Source organism: Ictidomys tridecemlineatus, chromosome 4 (genome assembly GCF_052094955.1).
Source record: "Ictidomys tridecemlineatus isolate mIctTri1 chromosome 4, mIctTri1.hap1, whole genome shotgun sequence".
NCBI classification, from domain to species: domain Eukaryota; kingdom Metazoa; phylum Chordata; class Mammalia; order Rodentia; family Sciuridae; genus Ictidomys; species Ictidomys tridecemlineatus.
In genome coordinates this window covers 46,310,224-46,336,621 of record NC_135480.1, presented here as the reverse complement: position 1 = coordinate 46,336,621, position 26,398 = coordinate 46,310,224, and the positions used below count along the sequence as shown (strand labels likewise).

The 26,398-nt window shown below is 32.8% G+C and overlaps 1 protein-coding gene across 30 annotated transcripts in view; it reads right to left on the bottom strand.

The window, feature by feature from the left end:
• Positions 1-26,398, bottom strand: part of Sox6 (SRY-box transcription factor 6) — a 580,734-nt gene that overhangs the window by 304,702 nt on the left and 249,634 nt on the right. For all 30 annotated transcript variants that reach the window (XM_078046426.1, XM_021727329.3, XM_078046425.1 and 27 more), the window contains one exon: positions 13,403-13,610. In XM_078046426.1, coding sequence (XP_077902552.1) covers positions 13,403-13,610 — 208 coding nt within the window. The remainder of the gene's footprint in view (positions 1-13,402; positions 13,611-26,398) is intronic.

Here is a 26,398-nt window from a genome sequence, read left to right as displayed (position 1 = left end):
TACGATTACCATATAACTTGGTAGATGTGCTTTAGGATACTAATTCTAGAGAAATTAAAACCTCTGCTAACTTAATAAGTGATAAACAAATGTTCATATCAACTTTATTTGTAATAGCTAAAAACTTTAATCTGTTCTGATGCCCTTTAACCAGTGAATGAAGTTAAACAAAGTGATATATATGTGTTTTGTGTGTGTGTGTGTGTGTGTGTGTGTGTGTGTGTGTGTGTGTATGTATGAGATTGAGATATATATATGAATGATACATGGTGTGGAATAAAAAGGGTATGACTGAACTTGAAAATTTGCCAGGAAATTATGCCAATTTTTTTCAAAAAGTCAACAACACACTGTATAATTCCATTTATATAACATCTCTGAAATGTCAAAAGGTTAGAAATAAAGAACTTATTAGTGGTTATCAGGGACTTTATACTGAGTTTGAGGGGTGCTAGAGTAGAAGAAAGGCAGATGTGATTATAAAAACACAAAGATCCTGGTGATATCTGAATTATTCAGTATTTTGTTGTGGTAGCTAAATTGTGATGGCTGATTTATAGGTGATAAAATTGTATTGTACTTAATATGCAAACCGACACACAAATGAGTACGTTAGAACTGTATAAATTTGAAGATCAAGGGATTGATTGTATCAGTGTCAATAACTTGTGATGACAGTATACAACAATTCTGCAATATGTTGCCATGAGGGAAATAGGGCAAATTATACAAGGAATCCCTCTTATTTCTTGCAGTCTTATGTGAATCTACAATTACCTCATTGAAAATATCCATTTAAAAATAGAAACCATTATAATTAAGGTTACATAGCTTCAAGTATTGATCATTTTGGAAAACGGAGAAGTCATGAGAGCTAACCTAGTCAGTAGAAAGCCGGTATGATTTGGATTTTGGATATTGGAAAGTGAGGAGATGAAAAATTTAGGTAAGCAGAGAGTAGGCAGAAGATTACTCTAGATGGGAAGGATAATGGCTGAGCAGGAAGTGTATTTGATTGAATAACTAATTCAATTTTAATTCAGTGCTTACTTTTTAGGTAAGAAAGATTGTCCTGAGATTGTTACATCTTCAAATTCTTAACCAGAATGCTCACTAGAGAAAGATTACCAAAGAATTACAGGAACCAAATTCTAATACTGCATAGTATCTCTATGTACCTGAGGAATGCCTAAGTTAGACTGACATAAAGCAAAAAGAAAGGGGACAGCATATGTGGAGGATAATGAAGTCTTAATATTAGAAGAAAATCTAAGCTGGAAGAAAAAAATCAAAGAAAGTTTGATGAGGTAACCAAGAATACTTCTTACTTGTGAAGCTAATACTAATACCATGCAACAAGCAAAGGGTAGAGCACTCACACATGGTAAAACACTGATTCTGTGTGAAATCATTATGGACAAGTCTAAGAAATGTTGTATAACGTCATGAAAAGACTTGTAATTCTGCAAACAGTTATGATGAATTGAGAACTGAAAGTTCATAGTTTCAGAATAGTAAGGAAATGTAAGCTTGATTTAGAGGGCAACAGAAAATAGAGTCATACATAGAATCACATTCCCATTGGCAGCATGCCTTTTACATAGGTAATGTGGGGCAAGAAAGAGAGAAAAAGTTAAAAGAGGGAGTTATTTGGATTTCCTAAACTGACTATTTAAAAACAAAGTTATGGGCAGCTGGGGTTGTGGCTCAGTGGTAGAGCGCTTGCCTTCCATGTGTGAGGCACTGGGTTCGATCCTCAGCACCACACAAAAGTAAATAAACAAAATAAAGATACTGAATCCATGTATAACTAATAAATAAGCAAATAAATAAAAATAAAGTTACAGTTAAGATAATCTTAATTGGGAACAGAGGATGTAAACATAAGGACAAGAGAGACTGAAATTAAAAGAGGCACCATTCCAGAACATTACCATTCCAGAACATTTAACAATCTCCATTTAATCAACAAACACTTATTATCTTAAGACTACAAAAAATAGAGTTGTGGACGAGTCAGAGAGGTCTCTGCTCTTATCAACTTTCCCCTGTTAGTGGGTGAGAAAGATAATAAAGAAGATGAAAAAGCAAGAACAGAACAGAAAGTAAAATTGCTAAGGTGAAAATGAAATAGAGAAGTTAAAGAGTGATGAGGTCTACTTTAGAATTAGAGGTAAAGAATGCTTCTCAAAATCAGTGATAGTTAAGTTGAAATCTGAATGATAAAGAGGAGCTAGTATACAGAAATCAAAGAATAATGTTTAGGACTTTGTGCATTGGCTAAACAAAGAATAATGTTTAGGACTTTGTGCATTGGCTAAACAAAGTATTTTCCCCTCTCTAGTCTCTCTCTTCTGAGAACAAAAAGAGATTGATCCAAAACAATATGTAGTTTATGCATTAATTTTTGAATTTTCCATCTCTTTCCTAACTTATAACAGGTAAGTGTACAGGAGAAGAGGTATTTCTTACACCTTTTATAAGAGATATTTTCAGTTAAAAGTTAGTTATTGCATTCTAGAGTGGAATGGAATCTCAGTGCACATAGTATATTAGACACTCTTTTAAAAATGCCCTTTGACTATAGCTTACCTTCTTTCAAGAAATATATATATTAGCATAATAATTTTGCTTTTACAGCTGCCATGGTATTGCTGAAAGTAATGTGATACTTTAGCATATTTTCATCATTATTCTTCAGTATAAATTCATTAATTTTTTTCTAGTCAGCTATTTGTATTTACTCATTTTCAATTTATTATGTGAAAACAATTGGGAAAATCCACAGACCTTTAACTTCTGTACTCTCAATGATAGTGGATAGCCTATTTTCCCTTATTCCATGTCTTCATTGTGGGAGTATTTGTCTTGCCTCTCAATGTAAGGTATGGCTCCTTAGTTATACTTAAACTCTCAAGACATCAACTGAGAAAGCTATGATAAATCCGAATGTCAAAGATGCTCAGCATTAAGCCATACCTTTGAAACCATGGCTTTGTCTACAAGTACTTCATCAGACAATGATGCCTTCATATATCAAAATTGGCTAGCAGTTTTTATTTCTAGTTTCATAAAGATTCTAGCATCAGAAAGAAGTGATCAGGAATAGTAAAAAACAGTTTCAAGCATAATAAAAGAGAATGAATCATGTGAATCATGGGATTGGTTCATATGACTGATTCAGTCTAAAAATGATTTGAAAGAGAAAGACTCTGAAATTTGGATACAAACTCTAAAAGAAAATCAAAATGGCATAAAATTTTAGAATTTGTCTTTAATGTTTATTTAAACCAAAATCCTCATTTTATAACTAGAATTTAGATTAATCAATTAATTAATTGATACTACCTAGTAAATTATGAGATTAAGGATAAGAATATACATCAAATCCAAGCCAATATCTGAAAGGATTCTTAAACATTCCAAGAGAGAGAAAGATTTCCAGCCAACAGATCAATTTGCTACAAAAATGCCTATATAATGTTAACGATTGGATAGAACAGTGGTAACACTAAGTTCGTAATTTTGAATTTGAAGTAAGTATTTAAGAAAAAATAAAACTACTGTAAACCTGTTATAATTAGAGATCAGGATTTAATCCTAATTCTAAAACTACACCCTGAGCTAGAGGACACATCAATAGAAAGGATCAAAAGGGAAAAATGTGTGTTTTCCAACAGACCTAGTAATCACATACCAGTAGGAGAACAATACACTTGTGCTCATAGTTGAAAGAAGGGTTGAAGACATTCTGTTAAGATACAACAAAACAAAAATTTCAGTGAAGGTGCCATCAAAGACTCTTGTTGAACTTCAAAAAAGCTCAGTGATTAAAAAAAAATGCCTATACTAGATATGCTGAGGAAGATAGAATCAAAAGGTATAGACAGTTAAATTAAAGCTTTCAGAGATTATAATACACACACACACACACACACACACACACACACACACACACACAAGCAGGAACTTCTTTGTGTAATGTTTTCCAAAGAGTCAAACAAAGACTATAAAATATTGTCAATATCAATTCCACTCCTGAGGAGACATTTTAGAGAAGAAACTCATGCACACATGCATCAGAAGTATTAGCTTCAAGAATCTTCGTAACATAATTTCTTGCACTAGCAGAAAACTGGAAAAAAAAATGCCCAGAGGCAATAGACAGGAGAATATACTGGTTACACAGTATAACATGGAACATTATACAAAAGTGAAAATGAACTAAAACTGTGCACAGCAAAACTGATGTTAGAATACAATTGTGAATATATAAAGCAAGTCACAGATTGCACTGTGACATTATTTTTATAATATTCTAAAACAAAGCTAAGGAATATATTATTTAAAGACACATTTAAAACAAAAAGAGAACACAATGATAAACACAGCATTCTGGCAGTAATCTAACAGAAACAAGGACTGAATGAAAAATAACATAAGGAGATTCAACTGTACTCATAATTTTTATTAAGTAAGATAATTCACAGGTGTTTATTTTTATGGCTTTTAATACAAATATCAAATATGACATAATAACCAAGTTTACTGCTTCCTTAGCTACTCATTTTTCTTTTGATTTGCATATGTATTTATAAAGAAAATAATAAAGAGCTAAAGAGATCCTCTATTATTTCTTGAAACTCCCATGATAAATCCTGAAGAAAATCTAATGAATTTTCAATAGAGTAAAACAAAATGTTAATTGTTTGCTCAAATTCTACAAGCTCAAAAAGCATACAAACATCTGACTTGTTTCATTAAACAATTAGAAAGCTGCACCCTCTTTCTAAACAACAAAATGACAGGAGCATACCTTCTTGCTTCCCAGTTCAGTGAAAGGAAAAATCAAAAACAACTTGCCTGCATCTGTTAACATTCTTAGAGAAATAGGTTTTTAAAAAGTAACTTTCAAATATGAGGAGAAAGAAATAGATTAAGAAATTTGAAGTATCTTTTCAAGGCAGAGAAATAAATTGAAAGAAAAATATCAAATAGTATATTATCTATATTATTAAATTAGAATTGCAAACAATAGCAAATAGAAATAACCAAAATTTCTATATAGAATTAACCAAATAGAAATAACCAAGAATGTCTGAGGTCCAAAGAATTCTGTCTCATTATATACTTTGTAAAGTTATATGAGAGGATGACCGGTTTCTAAAAATTAGAAAGCTTTTAACACAAAAATATACCAAGCATAATTCTTACACAAACAATCATAATTTTTATAATTCTAACACTAATAGTTTTCACTCTTCACTGCAAGTTCTAAATATTGTTGTATAATACTTTTGGAAAACATCTGGTTTTTTCTATACTTTCTAGCACTAGATAAGTGTGTACTATGAATATGCTACAAAGTCTTTAAAATGGGAGCAAGGAAATAAATATCATTGGAGGAAATTTTTATTAGGAGAAGAAAAAACAAATTTAAATGAAATTGCATCCACATTGCTCTGAATATCCAATGCTTCTTCACCAAGAGTATGAGCAGTCTTGGGGAACTTCAGCATTTAAATGACTTGAGATTTCTAATGTATTTGAAACAATTATTCTGGGAGTTTGTAATGAATACTTTATGTGTTTATTACACCAAAATTCCAAACCTTTCCTATTTCTCCCATGAATGAGAAACATAAGGTAAGGTTTGGATCTAGGATATTCTAAAGGCTTCACCAATATAACCTCAAATCATAATGGTGATTAAAATCTAATATTCATAATTGTGCCTTAAAATAATTTTGATGCTATAGAATTGCATGAATGTTAAGCTTCTTTTTAACATGGATTTTAATGTTAAAGGAACACATTGCTCTTAACTTGGTACTATCTAAAAACCCTCATCCAATGCTTTGGCCAACCTCTCTCCCTGACAACATCACATTCCACATATTCTCAGCAGGGAAGACTGGCTTCCAGTGGGGAAACTTTAGTATCAGCTTTTCCAAAGAGCCTGAAAGGAGAGTTAAACTGAATTGCTCTTCCAGAACACAAGAACATCACTGCTGCCAAATGCTAAATCCCTTAACACCATGGGATATTTCCTATGATTTGGTCTGTGGCACAGTATGAGATTCCTATAATATTTCTCTCAAAATTTTTTTCTTCAAATAATAATAATAGTAACAGTAATTATAAAAGCAATAATAATAATTGTTATGATTATAAAAAACTATGTTAAGCAGTTACAATGTTCTGGCAGCATTCTAAATGCTTAAATTTTGTAACTTTTGATCTCCACAAAACATTCTAATAATGCCTATTTGATGTTGAGAAAAGTGAAACACAGAGTTAACTTACTGTATGTCATTCACCTGTAAAATGCTGAACTGAGGATCAAACACAGGCAGCCTAACTCCAAACTCCATGCTCATAATTAGTAGGTCACACTGCCTTTCTAAGCATTAGAACTTAGATTCAACCCAGATCTAGCTCACTCAAGAACATGACTTTCAAAATTGAGTTTTCTCATTGTTTGAACTACACTAAAAACCTCCATTATGTAGCAAAAGATCTCCGATGAGCAAAATACACTAACATGTGCCTTAAATAAATATACTTTAATGAAAATATATGTATAAGTCTAAATAATTGTTTAGAGATGCAAATAATGATAATAATCCATCAGATATACATATAAACACATGCTCATTCCTTTGCTTGGGAACAGCTGCATAATCCATTGGAAAGCTTATCCCACCAGGAATCCAAAGCTCAAGTGCTGCTGCCCTTTCTGTACATGCACAGTAAAATGAATCCACATACTTTCATTACCATGATAGCCTGAAGCACACAATTCCATGGGACAAATACATTAATTTCTGACCACTGTATATCCTATGGAATTGTACCTAAATCCTGAATACTTTCCATTAAGTTAATGGCTCTATCAAAGAGAGTCCATTTAGTCTATATTTCTACCTAAATGCAAGCTTTGTCACTCCCTCCTGACCACATTAATTACCCAAAGAATAGTCTTGAAAAAGAGCCAAAGAGCCAGAAAGAAAGTTTTATTTAGTCAGAGCTGAAGGTTTTATCATGTGTCCCTTTCCCTGAAATCTCACATGACTGCAGAACCTGACTCAAACCAGTTCACTGGGCCTAGGATCATATACTTAGTAGTATGATACACAAGACATGATAGTGGCTGAAGCACTATTATTAAAGAGAGATTAAAACAGCTGTACATTATGCTGAAGCACTCGCTCTTCCCTTCATAAACAGACGGTCCTGGATTACAAGCAGCACTTGACCATTTAGATCACGACAACAACCAGATTTCACCAGCTGGGCCATGTTCTCCTAGGCAGTGCCTGTTGACCTCCTCAGTCGCAGCTGCTCAAATGAAATTCTCATTAGACAACTTATTTTCAGAAGCCAAAGGACTCTCTGATTAAATATATGTATTTAGATATAGAAGTCCTTTTTAAAGTATTCATTTTCTGACAACTGTCGCTTATGTTAGAGCCCAGTTACACTGGCAACAGGATGGGTGATACAAGGATAACTAAAATTCATCATTTAATCACAGCTGAAGGATTTTTATCTTGGAAGCATTTTAACCTGAATCCATTAATCAAGGCTTTCTACACTCTACCCACCAATATCAACAGAGTTTTAAAAGGCATATTCTGATATTCATTCAATTCACCTACGCATCTATCTACCCACCTACTTATTTATCTATTTATGAAACTAACTCAAAGTTAAATTTACAAAAGGCAGAAACCTTGCCTATCTTCCCATAAGACTCACTTTTAGAGGGGGCACTTTTGGCACTTTGTTCATGAGTATTTCAGCAATCTCGTCAAATCACTGCTCAGAAGAGGGCATTTCTTGAAGAAATGGCAAACACTGATAATAATTTCATGGATAAAACCCCTTGCCTGGAGAGTTACTGTTTTGACATAAAATATTGTTTTAAAATGGACCATAGTAAACTTTATAGATCAGTTTCTACATATGAATGTAATGAAGGGAAGATATTTAATCTGATAAAGTCAAAACATTCTCCAGGACAAGAAAGATTCAGGAAAGGTCTTCATTTATTACAACAATCACACAGCTTGTTAATCAGTTAACCATGAAGTATGGCCCTCAAACCATGAAGCAAAAGTGAGCGAGGGCCTGGAGATATGGCTCAAGTGATAACGCGCTAGCCTGGCATGTGTGAGGCACTGGGTTCGATCCTCAGCACCATATAAAAATTAAAAAAATAAAGATATTGTGTCCACCTAAAGCTACAAAATAAATACTTAAAAAAAAGTGAGGTGTGGGATAGCATTTGAAAGCTCTTCTATGTCCTATGATATATATCCCAAATGAGAAGAAGAATCTGGAACTTTAAAGTGTCAAAGCCAAGCAAATATCAGAGGAGCTGTTCTACCTCCTTAGACCTAGGATGTAAGTATTTTAGAATCAAAAGTCTATTCTAAACTTTTAAATTACCTTTTCTATAATTATTTTTTCTCCATGATACTATTCTGTTCTATTGTTATAAACAGATAAGTAAAATTAGGATTCAAGCTCAGAATATCAAACTCAAAATAAAAAATAGAAATTCTCATTGCTCCCATTTTCCAAAACATATTCCTCCACTTCTTTATTTTTTATTAATTGTATTACCACTCTCCTATTTGCCCAGAGTCTATCTTTGAACCATTCCTCTCAGATGCCACACTTAAATATCAAGTCTTAACATTCTATCTCCTAATATCTTTTCTATATTCAGCACCCTTCATTTCTCATTTCTGTTGTATTAGTTCAGGGCCTCATTATCTATAGCCTGGAACAATTTTCTTAATGTCTCTCCCTGTTCCCGTCCATCTTACATAGTCCTACCAGATAATTTTCCTGAAGGGAAAACTAATCCATCACCTTATTGTGCTAAAAAAAAAATAGTCAATGATTCCTCCATCACCTTCATTTTTTAAAGTTCAAACTTGGTCCAAAATTAAAGGACCTCCATGATATGAATACAACATAGTTCTCCAGTCTTATGTCCAATATGCAAATTCACCTTTAGTTAAGAACCTAAATTGTTGGCTGTTTTAATGCTCTTTGCCTGTTCCTTCTGCCTGAGATGTCTCTTCCTTATATTTCTGTTTACACAAATCCTTTCATTCTCCAAGACTAGTTAGGACCCATTTCTCTATAGAACCTTTCCATGGCTTTCTAGATAGAAGCAATATGTCAATTTTGTAAATTCCTATAACACTTCATCTATATAGCTTTTATGGAACCAATCATATATTAGACATTTCATTATAGTTCATTTGATATATGTTTCATATTGTTTACTAGAATATGAATTTCTAAAGTTTGGAACTATTGTTTTATTCATTATGGATGCTCCATATCATCTAGAATAGGATTTTGTGTGTTTTTTTTTTTTACCCTGAGTTCCACAACCCCAAGAGAAATGGAGAGAATTCAGGGAATCTATGAACGTGAATGTAAAATGATTCTTTTTCACTAGTCTCTAATTTAAAATTTGCTTTTCCTTAAGTTATATATGCAGGCAACAAACCAGAGCATTGCATTGCAACTGTGACATAACCACAAATAGATTAGAATAAACATTTTATATCATATTATACTTGTTGAAGTGAATATAAGATACAAAAAAAAAAATTTTTTTTTGTGGTGCTTGGGGATTGAACCCAGGGCCTTGTGCAAGTGAGGCAAGCACCCTTACCAACTGAGCTATATTCCCCAGCCCCAAAATATTTCTTGTGCTTAACACTACTTCAAAATTATGATATTGTTAAGCCACCCATTACATCTTATTTTTAATGTATTAAAGTAGCATATTTTAGAATATCACAAAAATTTTTTAAGTATTTAATATTTTAACATAATTCATTTTCTCTAATTCTATGTACTTTATGTGATTAAAATAATTCTAAGAAAGGAACTGTAGGCTTCACTAGACTATCAAAGGGATTTACAGAAAATGAAAAAGGTAAGAATTTAAGAATCATTGAGTTTTTTGTTTTGCTTTTTAATATTTTTTAGTTGTAGATGGAAATAATACCTTTTATTTTATCTATTTATTTTTATGTGGTGCTGAGGATCAAACCCAGTGTCTCCCACATGCTTGGTGAGCACACTACCACTGTGCTACAACTCCAGCCCAATCCTTGAGTTTTGATACAGTACCTTGCACAGAAGAGAAAAAGGTATAGGAAAAATTGCAACATTATATATTCATTAGGGTCATAAAAAGATATTGTATAAAAAGAACATTGTATAAGAAAGAATATTGTTCAGCCAGGAGTGGTGGCCCATGCCCATAATCCCAGAGACTTGGGAGGAGGAGGCTAAGGCAGGGGAATTGCAAGTTCAAAGCAAGCCTCAACAATTTAGTGAGGTCCTGAGCAACTTGGCAAGACCCTGTTTCAAAAGAGGAAAAAAAAAAAATATATATATATATGGCTAGGGATGTGACTCAGTGACTAAGCGTCCCTGGTTCAATCCCTGGTACAAAAAAAAAAAGGAAAAAATATTGTTCATAAAAATTCGTAGTCTTAGCCCTATTAAAATGACAATTGAGATTGCTGCCTAACACTAAAGAGAGATCTCTTTAGAGATCTTTCATTTTATTAATTATCTTCCAATGAAGATTGTAGATTGACTCATATGGACACATACAACTGTTAGACACTATCATGCCATCCTGGATATTCTTTTCTGGTGTTAATATTACTAGTTCCTTCAACCATTCCTCTTAGTATGTAATTTTATGTCTCTGATTATGTCAATTGTTATCTGAGAATATCCCAAAGCTTTTAAATCTTAGTATGGTAATTATGAACTCAACACCGTACTTCAGATACATTTTATAGAGCAAGGAAGTTCAATGGAACACAATCTCTTGAATATCATATACCATACTTCTAATTTTGCTAATCCTAACTAGCATTGGCAACTTTTTTGGCAGTATTTACCCTGATGATCCCATTGTGCTTTCTGACATCTAAAGCTCACAAGATTATTATTTTCACTCAGATAGCTGTTATTTGAATTTCCTGCAGTAATTACTTGCACAGCTGAGGGTTCTAATCATAATCTCTGAACTTGATAATAAAATCTATTAAATTGTATCTTTATACGTTTGTTTTAAGTTCCATTTCCAGTTTTACAAAACTGTTTTGAGTTTTGTGTCTTGCATACATTATATTCACTGTTCCTCTCAGATTTGTGAGATTGGTAAATCTAATGATCATGCTTTCTAGTATATATTATGTATAATAATAAGCACTAAAAATGGCTTAATTTCTGATGTCTAAAACGTATTATGTAAAAATATTAAAAATCTGGAAAGTATGTACAAAAGCATTTTTTTCTAGTAGTAATAAAGTGATAAAGAACTCTTAAATGAGATGTCTTGTCTTGAAGTTTCTCTTGTACAAAAGCAAGTATAACTCATGGTAAGGAAGAGGAAGAATAAAAAATTAACCATTACTTACAAGAAAATTTGATTTAAAATTCCCAAGTATTCCAAGAAAAAAAAAACATAACACACCAAAATATTTTTACCTTAAAAATCTCTTCAGGGCATTCTGAAAACTACCTTCTTATATAACTACTTTTCGAATATTTATATACATAACTAGTTATATAGTTATATATATAAATACATATCAAGTTTTTGTTGAATCACAATTAAAACTAATTTAGCAATCTCACTTATTCAGAGATTTTTTTTTGATCAAGCATTTTGAATGATTCAGAACATAACCAAGAATTAAAAAAACAAAGTCTCTGAAAAGGCAGAAGTGTCAGCATGAAGTTCATACACTAAAGATCATGTATATCACCCAGAATCTTTCAGCAACTCATCCAGAACACATTTGTTCATATTTTAAATGTAGTTCAGAAGTCCTGATTACCTAACTTCAAAATCTACAGATGAATGAAAGAACAAATGAGAAATTATTCACAACTATGCAAAAATTAGCCTGCAACCTGATACTGAAGAAGAAACCAGCACATGCACACACACAAAAAAAATATAAATAGATAGATAGACAGGCACACACACACATATGTGTGTAAATAAATGTATGTAAATAAATGTACATATGTATCAAGGAGACACAAGGATTCTAGAGTTTCATAATTGCAGAAAAATAAGTATAAAGTCAAACAGTTCTAATCATCTCAGTGATCTCCAGGGGCAACTATTACATAAAAGCATGGTAAAACAACTGACATTTATAACAGAATAAACATCACAATACCTCCAATTCATATAGTTTACAGTTCCCAAGAAACTTTTATATTTATTATTGAAGTTAATTCTCATAATGTTTTGAGTTGCCAAATCGGGAATCAGTACCATACCAAATTTTGAATTTTATGGTTCAAAGAGACTTAACATATTCAGGGAAATATAATTGTTAGATGGGTATTACTGTTTTTACTCTACTGCATCATGACCCTCAATACTCAAAAAATATCTACATTTGTGTTAAAAAAATCTGGTTAATAAAAACAAGGAAACATGCAATACATTTTGAAAGACTTCCACAAAAATGAATTTAAAACCTAGACTTTTGAGCCTTAAAGGAGTAAAATTAAGTTATCAGAAAAATTCTCTACTGTATCAAATCTCAAAGTTCCTACAGTATCACAGATTTAACTTACAAGACTAGTAATAAATCCAGAGCCATGAATCACCCTACATTTTAAGGCATAAATTCTTTACATAAAAATGAAAAAGCATGCATAGTAAAGCAATAACTTAGATTTGAATTATTTTGTTTAGAAATATTGTTGGAGAATCTTCTCTCACCTCTGTTTTCTAGGACCTAGGTGAACCTGAGTCTCTTGTGCAGAGTGGAGAAAGTAAATGGGCAATGTGGCAGCAGATGTCACATGTCAAAGTACTTGCCCTGGAACTTTGAGTTTTAACAGTATTAAAAGCCTTAACCTCATCTTTCTAGTTTTGGAAATAAAAATAACATTTATAAATGTATAAGATAATCTATGACTGAAGAGAACTAAATTTTAGAAAAAAAATTTTTGCATTTGAAACATTTGATATTTTCATAAAGAAACACTATCTGCCAAAAGGAAATAAGAGAAAAAATGGAAAAGTTAAGAAATTTCCCTCCCTATCTTTTTCCAGGGCAATGATTATGGTCAGTTTAAAATCTTGAGGTTTTTTTTTTAATTATAAGAACCAAATAAAATATAAATTTTTTTAGAAAAATGGAGCTATCTGCTTAGCACTCCTAATGGTTCAATCTGCCATCACCATGGTAACCTCTGAATAACTTTTTCCTAGCTAATGCCAATTATGCACTTCTCTGGCCCCTGAAATCCCACTCATTTTTTTTAAGGCCTGGAATCTTTAGAAGAAAAGCCGAACAGTTAAGTTTACACATACCCTCTTGTTCAGTCCGAGTCATTTCCTCAAGCTTCTTCTGTTTCAGTGTGTCCACCACATCTGCAAGGCTCCCTTTGCGGCGCTCTGGGGTTCCAAAATTAACACTGGTCATTATCTCACGATCCCGACTCCCTTCGTCAGGCTTATGTGGTGAGGTAGAGGTATTTCGGAAGGAATATAGGGAACAGATTTTATTATTCTCTGACTCCTAGAAAAAATAAAATAAAATAAAGCCATTAGAACATAGGTTTCTTAACATTGGAGAAAAATCCTAAACTCATAAAGACAGTATATGATGCTGGGTGAGATAAATAAAATAAATAAACTAAAATAAAATAAGATATAATAACTAACTTAGTAGGAAAAATAAAATATACAATTCTGATTAAACAATTGTAAACTTTAAAGAAGCAGTTAGTTATCAAAGAAACTGAAATCGCAGATTCAAACTACTTAATTTTTGAAGTTATAAAGCAGCCTAAGTGGTTGGATAATGGACAAATCAACTTCTTATACTCTTCATTTTAAAAAATCTAGATTCAGTGAATAATTATTAGGATTGCTAAAGTTTTTCTATTATTTCGGTGCTTTTATTAGCAATGCTTTTCCCACAGCCTAAAACAACAAAAACTGTATATCACAAAATGCTTTCCTTTAATTTAGAACCATTAGAAAAGTTAGCTTCAGAATCCAATATTCACTATTCACCATAAAATATATAAAACATATAAATTAGTGCCAGAAATTAAGTCAACTTGAATATTTTTGTGTGCTAGATTTTGGAGAGAATCATTAGTTTAAAGGTATACAACTGTCCAAAGTTATGGAAGCCTCTATTTCTTACCCTTACACTGTTACTTCAGTGTACCCTTATACTGGTACTTCAGCACATAACACCTTTTTCATGTGACATTTATAAACTTCTTTTTAAACAAGACGGTAGGTTTATTATAGAAAATTTTGCACAGGAATGACTTCATAGTACAGAAAAGTAACAGGTAGGAGCATTAGATCTTAGAAGGAAAAGCAAAACTGAGATTGAAAATAACAAACAAAAAGAGAATAAAATCATGGCATTTGCAGGTAAATTGATGGTGTTGGAGAAGACAATGCTGAGTGAAGTTACCAGTCCAAAAAAAAAAAAAATGCTGAGTGTTTTCTCTGATATAAGGAAGCTGATTCATAGTGGGGTAGGGAGGGGGAGCATGGGAGGAATAGATGAACTCTAAATAGGGCAGAGAGGTGGGAGGGAAAGGGAGGGGGCATGGGGTTAGAAATGATGGTGGAATGTGATAGTCATCATTATCCAAAGTACTTGTATAAAGACACAAAATGGTGTGAATGTACTTTGTATACAACGAGAGATATCAAAAATTGTGCTCTGGGCTGGGGATGTGGCTCAAGCAGTAGGCGTGGGGTACTGGGTTCAATCCTCAGCACCACACAAAAATAAAATAAAGATGTTATGTCCATCGAAAACTAAAAAATAAATATTAAAAAAATTCTCTCTCTCTCTTTAAAAAAATTGTGCTCTATATGTGTGATATGAATTGTAATGCATTCCGTTTTCATATATAAATTTTAAAAAATTAATTAAAAAAAGAAAATAACAAACACCTGAAAGTTTCTACAAAGAAATGCTTTTATATCTCTCTAAATGACTTGGCCATAGCCCTTCAGTAGTTTTGCATTCACCTTATCTGACTGCACAAAGGTATCCCCTCCTCCTATTAAAAAAATAAAAACAAAAACCTGTTGTGAAGCAAAGCATCGAATCTTCAAAAGCTTCAAAATCCTAATCGTTCCTCTCTCCTTCACAAAAACAGCCCAGTTAACTAGTGGGGAAGGGGGAGAGAATAAATATGGGAATCTAGAGAAGATATATATATATATATATAGATATAGATATAGATATAGATATATAGATAGATAGATAGATAGATAGATAGATATAGAGATAGATATCTATCTCTATATCTATCTATCTATCTATATATATATATATACATACATCTATAAGATAATGGAATGAATTTTTTTTTCAAGGTTATTGTGAGCCCATGAATGAGATAACGTTTGTAAAGCTCCCAGGCACAGTACTGAGCTCAGTGCTGAGCTGGTGTTTAATAAATGGTAGGTACTATTATTTTGAAGGAAGAAATAGATCTAAGAATGGACCTAAGAAAATTTTCTTTCCATTGGACATGAAGAATTGTGAAGTAAAAAATGTTGATGTGAGCCTCAACTAAATAAAATATTGTGAACCCTGTGAATATTGTAAGACCCATTGAATTACACACATTAAATCATGTGGTATGTGATTAATCACAATAAAAAGTTATTAAAAATACTCTGAGCTAAATCTTCATCTCTGCGTTTTTATTGCTAGCATAAAGCCTAGAACAGGATACACAAAATGGGACAGGGCAAGAAAGAGAGCTCCTCTTTACCTTGATCTTAGATCTCTCCTTTCCCACAAAGAAGATATTTTACATCATGTCATGTTTACAATAATTCTGTGGAGGGAGGTAAAGGGTCTTCTTAAATGCCAGTCATGTTAGTACCTGGCTTCTTAAAATGGCCAGTTCATTCTCCATTTTGATAAATGAACGCTCAGAGGTATGTTTGCCAATGCCATTTTGACCCTGAATAAAGTTCATATCATATAAATGACTGAGGATTTTATGTGTCAATGATTATCATTTGATCAATTATGCTTCAATTACTTTATTTTCAAATGTATATTATTTCTACATCATTACTCAAAAAAAAATTTTTAAAGTTTTTTAACTGACTCAAGCTAAGGGTATAAAGATCAAGTCAAAACTATAGAATGTATAAATGGTTACCTACAAATGACTCATCATTGACCATAATGAAGATTTTGCCATTGTTCCCAAACACAAGTTGAGAGCCACCAGGAGAAATTCTCCAGCTGAGGTAACAACTTTAGGTGGTAGAACATTCAGCTCCATAGAGTATCATTTTTTTCTATCAGGATTAATTTCAATCTTATGTACTCATTGTCACTTCTTGGACTATTTCCCTTGTTCTTTGACTCATGGAAATGTGATCATTGCCATCCTTTACTATAGACAGTAACCACAGGTTCCTCGTGGCAAATGATGACCCTCATAATCTGTGCAAAGTGACTTAGGAATAGAGTTCCCAGAAAAAGAGGCTGAAAAGTCATGATTTCCCCTATAAAGCCATAGGAACTACTTGCAGTATGCTACCAAAGCACAAATATCAGGCAGTAAATAAAATCATAAATGGCTTCGGTCATATAAGTCATACCATCCTCAGGAACAATGGAGAGAGGAGAAATTTGTCACTTCTGGCCCTTACTTTTTAACTTTCTAAAACTTAATGTTAGTCTTTCATGAATAGAGACCTCTAAGTAATTTATCCGAGTAAAAATTGAACATAAATTAGTATACTTACAATAAATTAATGTTTGATAATGAGGTTAATAATCCCAAAAGGGAACTTATTAAAGGTTCTAGGGGGGTTTCCCTCTTTAGGGGGTTATATAAATTTAAAATAAATTTTCTTAAGAAAAAAGTCCAGCTTAGTTTGTAATTTTCTAAAAACAAAACAGGTCCTATGACACATCCCTTGAGGAAACTGTCCAGGGATAATAACTATCAAGTCTTGATGCATTACTGCAGCATAGCTGTGAAGAGTTCTGAGACATTTCCCTGAAGTGGTGGTTCTCAGACTTCAATGTGTAGAATTACCTGGCAGGTCCGTTAAAATGCAGAGTCCCTCACCTCCCCTAACCACTATCCTCCCCAGTGATGGAGACCAGTAAGATGAATATTGATACACAATCCTAGTAGTTCTGATCTGCAGGTCCTGACCTCACTTTAAGAAATACTGCTCCCTAAGAAGCCAATAAAATAAATGTACTTTGCTTTACATTATAATGTGGATATCATCTAGGAAAATTTTTACTAAACCCAGTTATATGTGATTTTAAAAACTAACATACAAGAGATTAGCTCTCTTTCCATCTTGTCGAAAACACCCACTAAATTGCATGACTGAACACATGAACAATACAAAAAGCAGAGCACAAGGTGAATGCAGTTAGTCAACATTAGTTCACTCAAAGGGAACTTACTATAAATTTGTTTTCTTTTCAGTCCCTAACCTAAATGCCCCCACCAAACCTAACAGTTAATAAATTTTCAAATATTATTGAAAATGATCTCAGTCCTAATATAAGGACTAAGACATTGTTGATTTAGATAATTAAAAGGGTATTTCATTGGAAATCAAACAGTACATAAACTACACACAGTAGTAGGAAAAAAGGCCATTCATTTTAGAAAAGAAAAAGCAATTTTCACAAATCAAGAATTTTAATTAAAAGGTAGCAGAATACAACAGTCACTAATATGCCATTATGTAAAAATGTGAGTATGTAACAGAAGTGAGTCTGCAATTTGTATTTGGGGAGTTCAAAACCCAATTGAGTCAAATGTATGAAAGATGATATATCATGAGCTCTGTAATGTTTTGAACAATCAATAAAAAAATGAAAATTAAAAAAAAATCAGAAAAAAATAATTTTAATTATACAAAGTAAACAGTAGAAAACACAACAAATTAAAAATATTGCTCAGAATTTTCAGAATTGTTATTCAAAACTGATTGCTCAGTGGTGGCATTTAAAGAACTTTAAACCTAAATACCATTCCATAATACTGAAAATATATAAAAATTACTGAAATTCTTGAGCTTTGTGTGTCTTTTTTCTTTCACCAGGAATGTCCTACATCCTCTTTGATTATAAATCCAGCCCACTTTTCAAAGTTCAGATCAAAATGCATTTCACCCTTAAAGCCCTTCCTAAATAACTGGGCCTTGCTATTCTGATATATCACAAGCACTTAATCATTAACACACAATTCAGCATTTAATTATATACTAGAATAAATTATTCATTACCATTTTACATGTAATAGTTATATCTTCCACTAAGTTTTGGCCCTTGGAGATTTGGGGTCATGTCTCATACTTCTTTGATATATATACCTTCAGAACATAAAATATATTGAGGCTGATAAACCTTAAACAACTACTCAACAAATATGTCAAAAATAATTTTAAAAATTATTGCCATAGGGAAAGATTTGCTTTAACAGTGACAGGATTATTTAAGCAAAATATTTAGACCTGAGATATTTAAATATAAGTGACTGATGATATAGCTACACAATGGGATACTATATGGTCATTAAAAATGTTGAATCCTTAGCAATATGGGAAATGCAAATAAAAACTACAGTGAGATTTCATCTCACTCCAGATAGAATGGTAATCATCAAGAATTCAAATAAGAATGTGGAGAAAAAGAAACACTTATACAGTGTTAGTGGGATTGTAAATTAGTAAAACCATTATGGAAATCAGTAGAGAGGTTCCTCAAGAAAATAAGATAGACCCATAATATGACCCAGCAATAGCACTTCCGAGTATTTATCCAAAAGAACTAAACTTAGCATACTATAGTGATACATGCATATCCTTGTTTATATAAGTACAGCTCCCAAGAGTCAAATTTTGAAAACAGCCTAGGTGTCCAATAACAGATAGATGAAGAGAGAAAACATGGTATATACCCAATGGATTTTTACAAAGCCATAAAGATGAACAAAATTATGTCATTTTCAGGAAAATGTATGGAACTGAAAAACATCATATTAAATGAAATAAGCCAAACTCAGAAAGTCAAGGGTCATATGTTTTCTCTCATATGTGGAAGCTAAAGAGAAAAGAAAAAGGGGTGGATTTCATGAAAATAGAAGGGAGATCAGTAGAACAAAGGTTAGAAATGCTGGGAGGCAAGAGAAGAGGGAAAGAAGAGGTATTAGGTAAAAAAAAAAGTCTGACCAATTCATGTATGCGTATGTACAAATACATCACAACAAATCCCACTATTTTATATCATATGAACACCAACAAAAAGTGTTGTCTATGTTGAATGCAGTGATATTCATAGTGATGAAAAATTAAAGCAAACTGCATGCCCAAATTTGAAGATATATGGTTTATCCACATGATGAAAGACTTTGAAATTATTAAAAATAATATTTTTGCAGAAATTTAATTGCATGTAGCAATATTCATGTGTTATGAATGAAAATTTATGTTGGTGAAAAACTTCTATGTATATATGCATATTTTCCCTTTAGATAGATAGATATGAATATAGATATACATATTAAGGGAAACATACAAAGAAAAGAATCCAGAATACCTAACAAAATGTTAATGGTCATCTGATTGTTGGGATAATAGTTTTTTTTCCTTTTGAAGTTATCCATTACAAATAAAATATCATAAATAATACTTTTAATCAGAAAATAAATATTATTTTCAGAGTCAAATATGGATATGAAAAGTATTGTAGAAAGATGTACTAAATGGAAAAAGGGTATATTGTAATACTTAAAGTATTAGATCAATTATTTTGTGTGTGTGCATAAGGGTAAATTCTAACACCTCCCCCTACACTTCTATATATACACAATTTGGAAAAATATGTACCAAAATATTTATAGTGGATTCTAAATGGTGGTATGACTATTAGTAAGCTTAATTTCCCTTTTTTGCTTATCTGTGTTTTCTAATTTTTCCTCAGTGAACGTATTACTTATGTAATAAAGAAAAATCACTTTATAAACAGATACTTGAAAGCAACAGAAAAAGAGAATAATTTAAGAGAATGAAATTTGACCTTCTTGAAATTATAAAAGTCCATATATTATAGTCCTCCTGTACTAAACACGGAAAAAACAAATGAGTTTTTTTTCCTTTAATTTTCACAGTTGAAGGATCTAGTTTTCTTTTTAAGTAAATCTAATTATAAATAGAATACTTGTTATTTGATAAAATGTATATCCTTATTGCTAATATATGTGCCCCCTCCAAAATTCACATGTTGGACCTAAGACCTAATGTGATTGCACTAAGAAGTGGGGCCTTGAAGTAATGTTTAAACCATGAGAATAGAGACTTCATGAATGGGATTGGTAACTTTATGTATAAAGGGCCAGCGACAACTAGTTGGGCCCTTCTTACCCTTCCAGCCTTTTAACATGTTAGAACACAACTAGTCAGCTCCCTCTAGAGAATACAGCAATAAGTACCAACCTAGAAGTAGAGACCAGGCCCTCATTCAAACCTGCCAGTGCCTTGCTCTTAGACTTCCCAACTATATTAATGACCTTTCCATTGCTACAACAAATACCTGAGATAAATCAATTTGTAAGGAAGAAGGGTTTATTTTGGCTTACTGTTTTAGAGATTTCAGTCTGCAACCTATTGTCTCTGTTAGTTTGGACCATGGAAGCATACCATGGCAGGAGAGCATTGGGGAGGAAGCCCATCACCTCATGGCTATTGTGTGTGTGTGTGTGTGTGTGTGTGTGTGTGTGTGAGAGAGAGAGAGAGAGAGAGAGAGAGAGAGAGAGAGAGAGAGAGAGGGAGAAAGGGGGGGGAGAGAGAGAAAAGAGAGAGAGAGAGAGAAGGAGAGAAAGAGAAAGTAGGAGGAAGAGGAGGGAATACCAGAATCCAACAATTTATTTTAAGAGCATGCCCCCCAATAACAAAACCTCCACTGGCTCCCACCTTCTAAAACTTCCACCAACTCCCAATAATGCCATAAGCTGGGGGATACATGGGTTTTGGGGGCACTTAAACAAACCTTAGCACCAACCTTCAGAATAAAGTAAGTTTATATTGATTAAAATTTATGGTCTGTGGTATTTTGTTATAGCAGCATGAACAGACTAAGAATTACCAAGAAGTATCTATTGTTGTATAACAAATCAATCCAAAACAGAGAACTTAAAACATTATTATTTATTTTCCTTAAACATTTCTATGGGCAAGGAATTTGGGAACATCCAGGTTGCCTAGTTTTGTCTCAAGGTTCTTCATAATGTCCCAGTCAAGTCTGTGGAAGAGGTTGGGTCATTTCAAAGGCTTCTCTTGTCAGATGTGGTGCCTGGGCCAGGAACACCTCAAGAATTCTTAGCTGGAATAGATAATTTTATGGATACAATCCTCTATTTATATGTGACCTCACCACATGACATCTTCTCTCCCATATGATAGTTTAAAAGCAGCTGGACTACTGTATATGGTGGTTCAGGGATCCAAAGGGCTTCAAAGGTACATGTCCCATGGAGAATCAGAGGAAAACTACATCACTGTTGTAAGCTAGCCTGAGAAATCATATTGTGTGTCATTGCATTCTAGCCTGGAAATCATATTGTGTCAACGCATTCTATTCAAGAGTGATTAGAATGGCTTTCTCATAGAGAGATAGGAGTTGCCTTTTCATAGGATGAATATATAGGTTAATTCTCAAATAGTCACTGTGAGAAATGAATCATGTAAAACACTTAGTACAGCACCGAGCACTAAATACTCAGTAATTGATAGCAAATGTTATTATGATTAAATTCAAAGATACTTTGTTCAGTTAACCTTTATTTCAATTTTCAATTCTGTAAATAATGTCATAATAGCCACCAACACTATTTTGGGTTTTTATTCAAATTCATTCATCTACATGGAATATAAAATACAAAACTACATTACTCTCTTCATTATAAATACTTATTCCAAACTAATTTCATTAAGATCTGGCTCCTCATAGAACTCCAGAAACCTTAGCATTGTATTTTTTTTTTTTTTGGTTGTTGTTTTTGTTTTGTTTTGTTTTGTTTTGTTTGAATACCAGGAATTGAACTTGGGGACACTTAACCACTGAGCCACACCCCCAACCCTATTTTGTATTTTACTTACAGACAGGGTCTCACTGAGTTGCTTAGCATGTCAATCTTGCTATGGCTAGCTTTGAACTCTCCATCCTCCCGCCTCAGCCTTCCAAGCCATTGAGATTACAGGTCCCTGGCTTGTAATTAGTTTTTTCTAGGAATGCTATCAATTCCCACTTAATCCTATCTTTTTTGGAGAGTCTCCACTCTATCCAGGAGCAGCTCCAGTACTCTAGGCTCTGATTTATCTGACTTGCCAACCACACCTAGACCAGGAATGTAAATGGATAGCCATACTGCAAGCAGAGGAGAGCTCTGGACTGGGGATTTAAAAGTTAAGATAATAAAACCAGATACTCTGTGTCTAATGGAAGAAAAAGTAGGCCCTAATCTCCATCATGTGGGATTATGCCCCAACTTTCCTAAATAAGACTTCTTTGGTTCAGGAATTAATAGTAAGAATCAATAAATGAGATGGATTCAAACTAAAAAGTTTCTTCTCAGCAAAAGAAACAAAGGTGAATAGAGAGCCTACATCTTGGGAGCAAATCTTTACCCCTCACACAAAAGATAGAGCACGAATCTCTAGGGTATATAAAGAACTCAAAAAGCTAAGCATGAAAAAAACAAATAACCCAATCAATAAATGGGCCAAGGACCTGAACAGACACTTCTCAGAAGATGATATACAATTATCAACAAATATATGAAAAAATGTTCATCATCTCTAGCAATTAGAGAAATGCAAATCAAAACTACTCTAAGATTTCATCTCACTCTAGTCAGAATGGCAGCTATTATGAAGATAAACAACAATAAGTGTTGGCAAGGATGTGGGGAAAACAGTACTCTCACACAATGCTGGTGGGACTGCAAATTGGTGCAGTCAATATGGAAAGCAGTATGGAGATTTCTTGGAAAATTGGGAATGGAACCACCATTTGACCTAGCTATCTGTTTCCTTAGTCTATTCCTAAAGGACTTAAAAACAGCATACTACAGGAACACAGCCACATCAATGTTTATAGCAGCACAATTCACAATAGCTAAACTGTGGAACCAACCTAGATGCCCTTCATTAGATGAATGAATAAAAAAAATTGTGGCATATATACACAATGGAATATTACTCAGCATTAAAAGAGAATAAAATTCATGGCATTTTCAGGTAATTGGATGGAGTTAGAGAAGATAGTGCTAGGTGAAGTTAGCAAATCCCCAAAAACCAAATGCTGAATGTGTTATCTGATATAAGAAGGCTGATTCATAGTGGGGTAGGGAGGGGGAACATGGGAGGAATAGAGGAACTCTAGATAGAGCAGAGGGGTGGGAGGGGAAGGGAGGGGGCATGGGGTTAGAAATGATGGTGGAATGTGATGAACATCATTATCCAGACATGAATTGATGTGAATATTCCTTGTATACAACCAGACTATATCAAAAATTGTTCTCTATATGTGTAATAAGAATTGTAATGCATTCCGCTGTCATATATAAATAAAAAAATAATTAAAAAAGAAAAAAGATAAGATGCTAGGAATTGGTATTGGAAAGCATGGGTCAGAAATGGGATTTTGCTTATTATAATGGTGTTGAAATCCATATACAAGTAAAAGTCCTTAAAGTTAAGAGAAATGACAGGGAAATGGCCTAAGGAACTGCATGAATTAAGTACTCTATTGGTACCCAATTTAATTGTAGCAACAGAATATTATCCTCTCTTATCCTTTAGCAAGACTGATTTAAATATATTCATTCTTATTGGATTGTATGCTGTTTTGATTTCAATTTTAATTGTAGACTTTCCAATTTCTGACAGCACCCAATCTATAGCAAACTTCTATTATATTAGACCCCTATCCAAAACCAATCAAGGCACGTTCAAATCCTCTAATGGGTTTAATCTAACACTCTCCTGCTGAGACATGCCATGGTTCCATATAGCATATATTCTTTCTCAATAAAATTAATTATAAGCCAAATTTTCTTAACTAAAAGTATGTTCTTGGTATTCTCTGGGTAGAGGAAATAAATTAAGGGGATGGAATGTCTATAAAGAAGTTAAAAATAATAATAAAACCAACTAAAAGTTGTTTTGGTTTTGGCCACTCAACCATGTCAGTGATCAATATTCTCTGGAAGGCAAATGGAAGTTTCAATAGCGTGTTCAAGTTACATTACATAATGTACATATATTTAATATATAATACTGTTATATTACATACTGTGTACTATATTTTGTGATTCCCTACTTTAAAGCACTTTTTTAAGAAACAAAAACTACCTGCCAACTATAGAACACGTCTTACACTACTAAAGTGTTATTGACTAACTGACAAAGAAAATTTACCTAATCTAAGTTCCAGGAACTTCTTGCTAGCAAAGGAAATCTAACCTTTTTAATATGTTGAAAACTAAATTGCTAATATTTACAGATTCTCTCTCAGAGTAAAAAGTATTTTTTATCTAAAGTGATATATTTTAACAAAAAGCATTGGGTAAAAGAAACTTACATAAATGAAAGTGCTGAATTCTATTCTAATTATAGATGATTCATGACAAAACTATCACTTGCTCTAATGGTAAAACAAAAATGTATGCCTTTTTCCTTTTAAATATTGCTGAATATATTAGGTTTACTTATCATTCTCAAAGTTAGCATAAAATTATGTCACGTATCACTATTACTACATGGTTTAATAAAAGTAAAATTATTTGTGGATATGTCAGCAAATAGATTTGCTTCAGTATTTGCAAAAGTGTCATGACTCCTAAAGTTTAAAAAGAAAAAAGCTTCAGTTTAAAATGTTATCTTAATTCACAGATAAAAATCACAAACCCAAAAGTTTTCTAGTTGGCCACATTATTGTGATTTTTAATAAACAGAAATCAATATACTACAAAGAGTAAATATAGGAAAAAAATTAAGTCTCCAAATTGTTAAGACAAGAACATAAAACAGTTATATTGCATTCCAATGCACAAACTCACATAGAAAAAATCAGACTCTCAAGATTCAAAAATCCTTAAGAATTCAGTTGTTCAACCCCACATAGCCCTTAAATCCTGTGCAAAAGAAGATGTAATAATAAAGTAATTAACAAAGTATAGGCAATCAAGGCCAAATTTTCCAGTTTAAGCTCCAGTTTTTCTGCCTGCCTCCCATATAAGCCCAGACAAGTTAGTTAGCCCCTTTGTCTTAATTTCCTTCTTTGTAAAATAGGAGTAAAGAACCTATCTTATGGCTCAGTGATAGAGCGCTTACCTAACACGTTTGAGGCACTAGATTCATCCTTAGCACTGCTTAAAAATAAATAAATAAAATAAAGTATTGTGTATATCTACATAATTTTAGAAAATATTTGAAAAAGGAAACTACCTCAGAAAATTAATAAAATTAAATGTATGAGTAAAATTAAAACAGTGTCTGTTGCATAATAAGTGTTCATTACATCATGACAGCAATGATAAATAATAGCCCTAACAAGTAACTTTTGGCTTCCCTGTGAACATGGCACCTTCAAAAGCAGGCTATTCCATTTTTGAAGGGTTGAAGAAAACTCCTCTTTAAAAAGAATATAAAATCTATTTCAACCTATAGTTCTATTCCATGGAAATATTCATAATGGTAACCCTTTCAATACCAACACACAGCTATTATAGTACTTTTGTATCTCTGCCCCACCCACCAACCCCTAGGGAAAACATCCCAGTTTCCTTCATCTCTTCCTCATAAGACATAATCCAGTCATTCTGGTCATTCTGGTCTGAGTGTGTTCCAATGCTTTTCTCTCTTTCAGAGAGTGATTGCCTAAACGAAATATACTCAATATTGTCTGAACAACAAGAATTAAGATACACTATAACTGCCTTAGAGATACCATGTTTTAAAGATCTAATGCCATGAGACAGAGTTCAGTTTTTTGAAAGTGGGACCTAAGGACATTAAAGCAGGCAGGCCTACAAGTGAATTCCTTGGCACCTGAAGCAGCATTCTATCAAGTTCAGCTATGAGCTCATTCATGTGCCTATCAACTCAGGCAGTCATTTTCATTTGGACATTCATTACTCAAAACTACCATACTCTACCTAAACAATACTACCAGGGTAGGCTGAATTGGCTTAAACAATTTTAATCTTGAAATCAGGAAAGTTAAAAGTGGCAAGAGACTTGGTGATTCTAATTCAGATCTTCCAT